This window comes from Aedes aegypti, chromosome 3 (assembly GCF_002204515.2).
Source record: "Aedes aegypti strain LVP_AGWG chromosome 3, AaegL5.0 Primary Assembly, whole genome shotgun sequence".
Taxonomy (NCBI): domain Eukaryota; kingdom Metazoa; phylum Arthropoda; class Insecta; order Diptera; family Culicidae; genus Aedes; species Aedes aegypti.
The window spans coordinates 227,526,250-227,538,662 of NC_035109.1; the positions used below are offsets into that span (position 1 = coordinate 227,526,250).

The following is a 12,413-nucleotide window of genomic DNA, read 5'->3' on the forward strand; positions in this document are numbered from 1 at the left end:
ATGCATGCCATGATTCGCTACTCGCCACATCGTAATGCATATGCGCTAATATCTATGCACGAAAAATCGCTAAAAGGTAACCCGAAAAATATTTGTATGGCGAAATGCATCTAACGAATTATTTCTCAAAATTGGGAATTATTTTCAAAACAATATTTGATACCGGTTGTGCGTGATGATGATGGCTATCACGCCTACCAAATATTTTTTCGATTAGAGCTTTCATTCACAAGATATTTGAAGTTTGATGCCTTTCCCCATACAAAATAAATTTTACATACAAAGATATCGACCGTGATAATTATATTTTGAATTTGTTTATCGGCATATCGGTCTATTTTGCTCGAAGTAAAAGGGAGCATGGAGAAGAAAGCAATGAAAACTAGATGGATAGGTACCGTAAGGGAACGGCGAGAGAAATCGGATTAGATGTTGAAGAGGGCATACCATATGAAACAGTATTACTTGAAACGTCCTTCCTTGTGGCTAACGTCCCCTATGGGAACGGCTTGGTGTGTTTTGAGAATGACACTACCAAGACAGCCTGATAGCCTATCTATCGCAACTTATTTGAATTGTCATCACAAGATAAGAGAATAATAATAACATTTATGTTACAAAAGGGATCTTACGTTTATTATTCGATTGTAAAATATAACTAAAAGTAAATCTGCTAATTACACATAATAATAAATAGTACAATTATCCGTTTCAGAAACTTTGAGATCACTCTGATTAAGTTGATGTGAAATCAATACGTTGTTTAAAAACACATGACCAATTCGTTTTGGACGCTGACAAGTATCACAACAAAAAATTAGGATGTCTTTCTATGTTTTCGGTGTTCCATCATGGATGAGCTTTCCAAAAGCTCTTACATGTGGAATAGTATCTTCCGATGGGGATGTTCGTTAGATCACTGAAATTCTTATAAATTTTTGTGAACAGCTATGTTTGTGAAAAAACGATAATAATACTATGGGTCTAGGTGTGTAGATCTTTGGCTTTTTCCTATTCTTCAGGATTAACTTAGAAGCACTTGCGGTGAACAATAGCTGGGCCAGATTCATCGTACTCCTGCTTGGAAATCCACATAGCCTGGAAGGTAGATAGAGAAGCCAAGATGGAGCCACCGATCCAGACGGAGTATTTACGTTCTGGTGGAGCAATGATCTTGATCTTGATAGAAGATGGCGCCAAGGCTGTGATTTCCTTCTGCATACGATCAGCAATACCTGGGTACATGGTGGTACCACCAGATAGGACAGTGTTGGCATAAAGATCCTTACGGATGTCGACATCGCATTTCATGATGGAATTGTAGACAGTTTCGTGGATACCGCAAGATTCCATTCCCAGGAAGGATGGCTGGAAGAGAGCTTCTGGGCAACGGAAACGCTCGTTGCCAATGGTGATGACCTGACCATCAGGAAGTTCATAAGACTTCTCCAGGGAGGTGGAAGCAGCAGCGGTGGCCATTTCCTGCTCGAAGTCCAGAGCGACGTAGCACAGCTTCTCCTTAATGTCACGAACGATTTCACGTTCAGCGGTGGTGGTGAAGGAGTAGCCACGCTCGGTCAGGATCTTCATCAGGTAGTCGGTCAGATCGCGACCAGCCAAGTCCAGACGGAGGATGGCATGTGGTAGAGCATAACCTTCGTAGATTGGGACGGTGTGGGAGACACCATCTCCGGAATCCAGAACGATACCAGTGGTACGACCGGAGGCGTACAGGGACAGAACAGCCTGGATGGCAACGTACATGGCTGGCGAGTTGAATGTCTCAAACATGATCTGAGTCATCTTCTCACGGTTGGCTTTGGGGTTCAGTGGGGCCTCAGTCAGCAGAACTGGGTGCTCTTCTGGGGCAACACGCAGTTCATTGTAGAAGGTGTGATGCCAGATCTTCTCCATATCATCCCAGTTGGTGATGATACCGTGCTCAATTGGGTACTTTAGGGTGAGGATACCTCTCTTGGACTGGGCTTCATCACCGACGTACGAGTCCTTGTTACCCATACCGACCATCACACCCTGGTGGCGTGGGCGGCCGACAATGGACGGGAAAACAGCACGTGGGGCATCATCACCAGCGAAACCGGCCTTGCACATTCCGGATCCGTTGTCAACAACGAGGGCAGCAGCATCTTCATCACACATCTTGAATGGATTTTAGTTTCTTGATCTTATTCTGCAATAGAAATATAGAGTAAAACAATATGAAATTAGTTTATCCAGATGTTTAGGCTGCTACGTATAATTATTCTTCAATTGATATTTCAACCGTCTATTCGCATAGTACAATTCCCTTGTTAGGAACCTAGTGGCATTATATCATATGCCATATGTATGCCAATTTCCGATATGGACCATGGTATTTGTGCTTTAAAGATTAGTATAAATAATATTACAATATGATAACGTTGGAATGACTAACTACACTTCAAAGACAATTTTGAAGTATGCACACAAATTTTACTTCATTGTGTATAAAATAAGAATTCTTTATGAAGCTGAGGGTCGTGGATTCGAATCCCACGAGCCGAGGATCTTTTCTAGTAGGAAATTTTATCGACTTTCCAGAGCATATGGTATCTTCGAGCTTGCCACTCGATATACGAAAACCAAAATGGTCAATTGACAAAACAACTCTTAGTTAATAACTGTGAAAGTGCATATAAGCAACCTAAGCTAAAAAGCAGGCTCTGTTTCAGTTGGGACGTTACACCAGAAAGAAGAAGAACATATAAAATTTACAAAAACTGACTAATTTTCGTAGATTGTCAACCCAGAGTAACTACATCGTAAAAAAACATAAGGTACTGTGAGGTAAGTGGGTAGTAAATGTAATTTTCACAAGAATCTTAATTTTCATTAGCTCATGAATATAAGAAGAAGAAGCGCAATTCATGCTTTGGAAATATTTCATCAATAAATGATGACACAAACTTTTTACGAGATGAGTCATTCCGATCAATGTTACCCCGCTGATCAATGATACCCCGGATTACGGTACAAAAATTCAATTGTTAACTTTATCTTTATACTGTTAAGTACCCTCATTTAGCGGACGCTCCTAGTTTCGCTCACTGACACTTTAAACATGTTTTGCGAAAGAAAATTTTTTGGGGAGTATTTTAAATAATTCTACTTCAGCCATGGTTACATAACATGCAATTATGCATCAACAAATATGAATAAAATAGCAGTGAGCAAAATTAGGAGCGTGCGCGAAATATGGTAGCATTATGGTATTCAGCTTACATGAATAATGTAATTCTGACTTTTTTTCTGTGAATAACTAATGAGGGATGAATATATTTCAAATCGTCATTTGTTTCGATGTTTCTGATTTTTATGTATTCAGTATGAGTGATTTGAAAATTTGCGCCAAATTATCCACTTGACCCATCATGGTGGGACCCCTTGATCTGGTATTGGATTTAGTAATCTTGATCATGGTTTTGTACCTCGTACCTCATCACACATTTGCACGTAATCATGGAGAACCCCAATAATCCAGAATAATGTTTGGCGATATTTATCACCTTTGACGTTACGTCTCAACTGTGTCAAAGCCTCCTTTTGTGCTTTGTGTTCTATGAGCACTTCCACAGTTATAAACTGAGAGCATCCTTTCCCAATTAACTTCTGCCATGCAAGGCAAGAACTAAGATATTTTGTGCCTTAGGAAGCCCTGCCGATTTGATGTTGTTTGTCAAACTTCAACCAAATCGTCCATTGCATTCTTATTTTTTTTAACGTATTATTCACTTTTGTAGATTTGTTCAATGTTAAATATTGCATTGTTGAATCACTCCACGTACTCTTCATTCAAGCGTTCAACTGTTTCATCTTTGCAATTTTCATTTTCGTAATTTACATTGTTCGAGTCTTTCTCACATTATGTAATATTTTATTCAATGCAGTTAGTACACCATATCCAATCATTTCCACATTAATTATCCATCAAAGGCCAATGACACTCACACAAAAAGGAACTTCTATCCGTTGGTTTCTTCTGCACACACTAATCCTCAAACGGCAGTCACTCCGATCGAATGAGAACGATCGCGAACACGTGGCACGGCAAACGGTTTCGGAACTAGAATGAATGCCGTGGCGGTTGGGCTCAAAGTTTATATACGGTGCACATGACACTATCTAATACCAATTTGGTGCTGAAATTCTCGCGAACTCTTTCTCTCTCGCTCTTCCCGTGATCCCAAACTTGGAATTGATCACAACAAAACACGACGCAGCCACGCGGGGAAGGAATCGCTCACTTTCGAGCTAAAATAAACATGACTGGGAGACGAATTTCTCATATTTTTAATTTATCTCGTCCTTACTCATCCCTGACCGAGCTGTAGTGTTTTACCTTTGCCTCCGCCGCGCTGCGTGACTGGGTAGCCGCTTTTCAGGACGTGACGGTTTGCCAAAAACGGTTAGAAGAACCGCCGCCGTCGTCGTCGCGACGTCACACGCGCAAGAAAGCATCATTAGAGAATGTTTCACCTGTTACTTTTCTTAGTTGTGCGACAAGTATTGCGAACATGTTTCCGGAATACATTTTTATCGAAAAATTGCTCATGTTGGAAGCAATAAATTAGTGATTAAATCAAATGAAATTTACATCATGAGCAAAGAACGTACAAAAATTGAAGTGCAACATTTTGAAGGATTTTCATTGGGATTTTGAAAAAAAAAAAAAACGAGAAAAGTGCAAATAGCTGTAGCGGTGCGTTCACCGTTCACAGCTATTCAGCAAGACCAAGGAAAGGCTCGTGGGTTCGAATCCCACCGGTCGAGAATTTTTTCGAATTGGAAATTTACTCGACTTTCCAGAGCAATATACACATGCGAAAATTGTTAGTTGATGAAGAAAGCTCTCAATTTTTATAACTGTGAAAGTGCTCATAAGTTGAGAATCAAGTTCTGTTGCATAGATGTATTTGACCTGTAAGTGTCGGTCTGCTTCTTTCAATGTCCGTGCTTTGTGCCCGAGGAGAGCCATCGGGCGAATCATTGTTTCATACAGGATGAATTTTGTTTCCGTTTGCAAGTTGCAGGACTTAAGTTGGTTACGTAGTCCGTAAAACGCCCTATTCGCAGCCCCAACACGTCTTTTTATTTCGCGAGAAACGTCATTGTCACATGTCACAAGTGCTTCGAAATAAACTAAATCTTCGATAACTTCAAACACATCCCCATCAAAGATTACCTCAGTACCAGCACCACTAGGCCTACCTCTATCTACCATATTTGTTGTTTGGGTAGAATTAATAGTAAGGCCAATCCGTCTCCCTCTCAAGATGCACGAAGGCCTCCTTCGCTGATCTTCGACCGATTCCAATAAGGTCCATATCGTCCACAAAGCCAAGGAGCATGTTGCACGTATCAGCCTGATCAATTTCGTCGGAAAACCATGTTCAGACATTATCTGCCACAGCTCATTTCTTCTCATTGAATCGTGCGCCGCCTTGAAATCAATAAACAGATGGTGACTCTGCAAGCTAAACTCCTGGATGTTATCTAAGGTCATTCGTAAGGTAAACATCTGGTCCGTTGTCGAGCAGCCCTCACAAAAACCAGCGTGGTATTCGTCGACGATTAACTCCTCGAGCAATCTATTCGACAAGATGCCCGACAGTATTTTGTACGCTGAATTGAGCACTGTTATCCTTTTGTAATTGTTGCACTCCAGTCTGTGTTTTTTCTTCAAACCAGCCGGTGGGCATTTCTTCGCCCTCCTATACCTTCAGAAATACTCGGAGGACTTTCGTGTTTGAGAAGTTTGACAGGGATCTCGTCCTTCCCAGCTGCAGTTCTTCAGCTGACTAACAGCCTCTTTAATCACTTCTATGGTTGGTGGGTCTACTGCTCGAACGTTATCATCAATGTTCATCCTGTTTCTTACTACATTTTCATTTTCACTCCACTCTATGTCTAAACCAGCAGATTAAGAAAATTGAACGTACCTCGGATTTCTTCCCGCTAGATATCTGTATTTGGTCTATAATTTCACAATCGGAAGGTTTCAAAATATTCTATCGGTGATTTTTTCCCATACATTTTGTATTGGCTAAAATGTGTAGGAAAACGTGATTTTCATAGGCTTCATAGGCTCATCGGTCCCGTTCCAAAAATACCCATAATGCATGAGTTTAAACTGATTTTTACAAAACGGAAGTCGCCATATTGAATTCCAAAATGGCGCCAGACATCGATTTCCGTCATCTACTCATCGGTCTCAAATCGACGTTTATATTGAGCTGTTTGGTAATCCAATCTGCATGGTTATTAAATTAATTAACACATTACGCGTCCATCTTTACCCACGCGTAATGAGTCACCGGTCTCGTTCCAAAAATACCCATATTGCATGGGTTTAATGTGATTTCCATAAACCGGAAGTCGCCATCTTGAATTCTAAAATGGCGTCAGACATCGACTTCCGGCATCTACTCATCGGTTCCGTTCTAAAAATACCCATACTGCATCGGTTTCAAGTGATTTTCACCGGAAGTCGCCGTTCCAAAAATACGCATTTTGCATGGGTTTAAAGTGTTTTTCGCAAACCGGAAGTTGCCATCTTGGATTCCGAAATAGCATCAGACATCGATTTCCGGCATCACCTCATCGTTCCAAAAATACGCATTAGGGGCGGTCCATTAATTACGTAAGAAATTTTTATGAAAACTTAAAATAAACTGTATGGCGCGTAAGAAATCTCAGACTCCCCCTCCCCCCTTAAACTCTTACGTAATTAATGGACGGCCCCTTACTACAGTGGTTGTTGTGGGTCGATATCAGGCAGGAGCGTAAATTGGATTTTTGGAGCGTAAAAAGAGGGAGCGTTATTTGTAATTTCGAGCGTAAATAGAGGGAGCGTAAGTTGGAATTTGGAGCGTAAATAGGGGGGGCGTAGGTGCCATTTTAGGGGCAGTGATGCATTTGAACGCGTTCAGTTCGCGTTCCAGTTCAATTTGTTGAACGGAGTGATCAAGTAGGCATGCTCATTGTTCAGTTCAAAAATTTGAACTCTAGTGAGCAGAAAATTGATCGCAGATTGTTCTGACAGGATTCACGGCATCTTACCGTTCCAAAGTTGTTTAAAATGCGCTCAAAGCAAGACATAATATATTTTTTTATAACCAAATTGAATTTACTATTGATTCAGGCAATCTTTTCCTGGTTAAATCTAAATCTATGCTTTGATTACCATTGTGATTCATTGAGATCTGAACGGGGCGTTCGAGTTCAGCAGTGTGCTCTGGCTCGGGAGTTCACTGTCTACTGCGTTCTCGAGCAAAATTTGAACTTGCTCCGTTCAGTTTTGGCTCGCGTTCAGTTCAAAATGCATCACTGCTTAGGGGAGCTGAGATATAGTGGGTTGAATTTAGCGTTCCAACTGATCTTAAAGCTCAGTCATCGGCGAGTTAATGAAGTTCTGTTTTGAACAATTTTGATATAACATAAAAATTTATTCCATAAGAGTTCTTATGATGAAAACTTGAAAAAAAAAACTTGGTGACCCTGCTAGCTTTAATAAGATTTAGATTTTTTTGAATGGGTTAAAAACATTTTTGGATATTCTTACGGGAATGCAATGAAATTTTTTAAATTTATATGTTCTTCTCACGTATTTTACATGATGGTCATTTTACCACCAACAGCTGTTCATTTTCCCCACAAAATGCAGGTAAAATAAACATTTTTCGTCGTTTTTTTGCTGGCGATAAAATCATGTGAAAATGTAGCTATTTTACTCTGAATTCGTGTGGTTGTTTTAGTTAACATCCCTATATTTGATGCTGTGTGGTAGAACTATACAAATTCCTCGTTTTTCTTTGTTAGAAACATGATGATATCCTTATAGTGTTCATTTTACCAACCCTCTCCCTATAATATGTTCTAGTATCTCGGCTTTGGGGCAATAGTTCGCAATCTCCGTGTGGCAAAAATACGAATTCGATTTTCATAGCATAACCTCTAAAATATATTTAACTACTTCAGTTAAAGAGTATATCCCTAAGGAAACCTCTAGAAATCGATGTTACGTAGAATAGAAATACTCAAAACATTATGACAGTGGTTTTCAACTAAATCTTCCAACATCTCTATTTATGGTTGGTGTTCACACAGACCGGAGTAGATGATATTTTCGGCTTTTAAAGATCAGTCGAGTACTCCATGTATTATGATTTTTGTTTTCCAATTTTATTTTGAGACAAATGTTTCATCATATGAAGTCTATTCCATTTAGTATTTGGCCGCTTCTGTTAAATTGCTGTGGCGACTGTGGTTGTCATAGCAACAAACTTATTACAGCCGTTTGATCCGGAAGGGTTGTTAATCATGTAGTAAAAATTTTACGAAAATTCATACATATTTGCAAAATTTATCAAAGTCGGAAGGCGGAAGACGTGAGATAATATTACACAATTGGATTGAAAACCCAACATCGTCAGTTGAAAAGCTACTTTTAATAATTTATTTTTTTAAACTGTGCGAATAATTTCACCCTGCAGAACGTATTTGGAACTACTTATCCTTTTTGTTATTATTTTGAGATATTTTTTACCTATTCGGTATAGCATAGCTGCAATACAAGATCATACTGAGAATCAATTATTTTCTTATAAAGTTTTAATAGGAAGTTTTTCATCCTTCTCAGCTTTCAGTCCATAATAAAACCTTTAACTAATAAATTAAGGGTATACTGTTGTAAGACTTATATCTTTGATAAAAAAAATTCCATTATTAAATAAGGTAGGGAGAGATCTCCCAGTACCGAACACATAAGCCATTAAATTCATAAGTAAAAACATATTGGTTTTATGCCACCTTGCTACTCATTTATGATTAATATTATCATTTTTGTTTCGCACAGAAATAATTTTGACAATTTAAATACGAATATTGAAATTATATTTTGATGATGTATTCTAGTACAAAAATGGCCAATTATAAAAGGTGGCTTCCAATACCGGACACAATCTGTAAATTTGTAAATAGTCGAATGTTTTTACTCCACAAATAGTTTTTTATATCCAATTTAATGCATTTGCAACATTAACAAGATGAATTTGAATTTTACTTAGTTTGCAAAATTTCAATTAAAAACCTCTTCCATATATGATGGAAAATAACACATTTTACGATATTCATCTGAATGTGCATTTTTCTTATTTTTATTGCATGTTTGATACCATGAGAGACGGAATCCATGAAAAATGAATGTAATTTGAGACTTTGGTGCAAAAATCACGAAGATATCATAAAACAAATCAAGCTGTCTGAAACTGGGGGACAAAAGGTGCTCTAGCAAAATTGTATTTATCCAAACTATTTTGCCATATCCCAACATTTACTAATTATGCTCAAACTTAGGGTGATACGTAATTCTTTTTAAAGATTTTTACACATCTCTACTTTTTCAAAAAGGCATGCATATTTCAAGGAAGTGTTGTTCTACGCAAACATTACTTTTCATAATAGCTATCTTTTCTTCTAATCAACTAAATCGGACCATAATTCTTTAATTTGTTGACTTTGTCCGGTATTGGGTCCTGTCCGATGCCGGGGGATCTTCCCCTACATCTGGTCGGCCTTAATTCACCTGGCTTTATTCATTGATATTTTATAACGGCCATTTATTCATCAAATTCACATTCTATAATAAACTCAATCTTCGAATTTTGGTCACTTACACGCCTTTGCTTGTGATCCCCAAATTTACAAGTCATATGACTTTATTCGATCTTTAGCCCAGCACAATGCAAAATTATGCCCACACTATGGGGATAAGGTTCGCATTTGAGTTGTAGAAACGAATATTTATATTTCTTAAAGTATACATGAACGTTCTAAAAATCAAGCATTATGTTTTGAAAGTAATATATTGATGTGTAACCTGCCTTACAAAGACTAAACGTGTATATGCCAAAAGGTGTGACATCGATTTAGCAAATGGAAGTGTCCACTATTGATTACGCAGATCAAAACTTCAAACTAAGATGCAATGGTTTGTTACGTAATCTACTAGTCGCGCAATTCAAACTGTACAGTGGATTAATCATTTAAAATATGTTTGCCTCATTTACTTATGGCATTTTGATATTTACTTTTTATTTTAGCATCTTCTATTACACACGTTCAACACATGTAGCATTTGATGACATAGGGTGGTCACACATATCTTCTAGCATTAGTCGTATCTGTCAAATATTGTGATGTGTAATATATATTTATTTCGATTGAGCATTGAGCTAAAGTTTTACGATAGAAATGCTAAAACCTAATTGAAACTAATGAATGAATAGGGAATAAAGCCGGTACTTATATTACAACGATATTTTCAAACAACGATTTATGCGTTATTGTGTTCCTTTACTCTGGTCATAAGACACTCCAAATATTTTAAGGGGACAGTTAAAATCGGTTTGGTTGGTGTCCAGGCAGACAGAATTAAGTGTTTTTAAATTTCCTAAGAACGTATCGTTTTGACTCATATTCCGAACACTTAAGGCCAGCAGTGACTTCAAATGCATCTGGCTGGCACAAATTAGCTGATATTTGTAAAAGTTCTAATTTCTTCGGAAAGCCTAACTGTTAGCTGTGTAGTGTGCTGATAAAAATGTTTTTATGAACTTGTTTAGTATTGTTTTAACGTAAAAGTATGGAAGAGCATTTTGATTCAAATGTCGAACACTGCGTTCATTCTGTATCATATTCCGAACATCTTGATTCAAATTCCGAACAGCACGAATAAAGCGTATTCAAATAAATAATTTCGCAAATAAATTTATTCAAGCTAGTTTTACTGGTCTTTAACTAAAGAATCATCACTACTCCCGAGGTTTAAAATACATTTAAAGACGTTAAAACTGAATTGCAATCGACTGCCATTTCCTGGTTATTTGATGACATATTTCAGCGAAATATTTCAACCGAATCTCCATACAAAAACGGAGTGTTCGGAATTTGAGTCTGTTCGGAATTTGAGACAAAACGGTACTCCAAGGATTCGGAATAACAAAATGTTTTTCCAATGGATCATTAAAATAACCAAAACGGTCGCTATGGAAAGCATAGATAGCGCTACCGTAGCCTTGCGTGTTTGACATAACAGCGATGCTGTCACAATGTTGAATCCCATATACAGTGGCGCCTTTGTTTCGATGTGGTGAGCACTGACAAAAACATTCAATGTTCCATTTGCCCTCAATATGATATCAATATGACTCTATACAGTAATGCTCACTTTATATACACGGTATTTATGCATAAATTGCAGCTTGAGCAGCATGGTTAGGTACTTGGGTGAACACCAATCAATTGTGGGTAGCACTCGTCTTACTTCTATTAGCTTTTATTCTCTTATTAGCTTTATGTACTTAGTACCTTGGTATTTCATTCAAACAAATAGTTCTTTATTAATTTTGGCTGATGAAATTATCTAGCCACCCTATCAACAAACATGTGCGAATAGCTTTTATATTTTCCACATTATTCATAATGTTGTCGAAATCAGCACTTAATAGATCAAAATGGTTTACATCTTGATCGATTGAGTCGTGTATAATACTTGTCGACGCTCTGTTAAACGTCTAACACTTGGTAGTACATAATTGATATTGTATTTTTGCCAACCGTAATTAATTTCCTGTCCCGAATGCAAACAGACCTATGCATTATTCGAATGATGAGGCTGCCGCTGAGAGCGCTGCACTTTAAAATTAGATCGAGAACAGGCCATCTCTTTCTTGGAGCATAACTGTCGTGCTGCCGAGTACAAAAAAGGAAAATGCTGCTGGCCTCCTGTAGAGATTCGCCATCCGTGAGAGTAATTCGAGTGATCTCAGTATGGGTATATTGTGATATAGCTAAGTGAAGATCATCCGAATGCTAGAGAATGAGATTATTAGATCAGAACAGAACGGTGAGGTGAGCGCGAGATGACGTCAGGAGACAGTTGTTTTTTGGTGTTCCGATTGTGATGTGTCGCCTCAGGCATGACTGATTTAAGCGATCTTACCATATATGGTCAGAAGGTGCACTCTGTGGATTAGTGATTTAGGAACAAAGTTCGAAATCAGATTATTTTTAGGCTTCGTGATTTATAATGAACACGTAACCACGAGGGAATTCCTTTGCTGGTAGAAATGATTCATTTCGAACTTAAGCATTAGATTTGACTTTTTGAGTTTTGAATCACATTCCATTTTTCGATCGAAGTTAAAGTAAGAATAAAAAAAAAACACCAGGGAGCTCCTAAATGCATGAAACATTTAGCATGCATAGCCAATTTAGAAGAAACTTTGAAGAATTCCACGTCACATGTACCTTTGACATCTACATCGTAGCAGTGAGACGCTTTACTTTACATTTGGCGCAATTTTGTCCCA

At 38.0% G+C, this 12,413-nt stretch overlaps 1 protein-coding gene across 1 annotated transcript; it reads right to left on the reverse strand.

The window, feature by feature from the left end:
• Positions 1 to 608: 608 nt before the first annotated feature.
• Positions 609 to 4,129, reverse strand: LOC5572986 (actin-1). The gene is made up of 2 exons (XM_001654263.2): positions 3,991 to 4,129; positions 609 to 2,191 (listed from the first exon to the last, which is right to left on the reverse strand). Exon 2 carries the CDS (start codon positions 2,158 to 2,160, stop codon positions 1,030 to 1,032), a length of 1,131 nt encoding a protein of 376 aa, XP_001654313.1. The 5' UTR covers positions 2,161 to 2,191; positions 3,991 to 4,129; the 3' UTR covers positions 609 to 1,029.
• Positions 4,130 to 12,413: the final 8,284 nt, after the last annotated feature.

What these genes read in the sequence shown, in the direction of transcription:
- LOC5572986 (XM_001654263.2), bottom strand. Translation starts at nt 2,160, where the DNA reads ATGTGTGATGAAGATGCTGCTGCCCTCGTTGTTGACAACGGATCCGGA.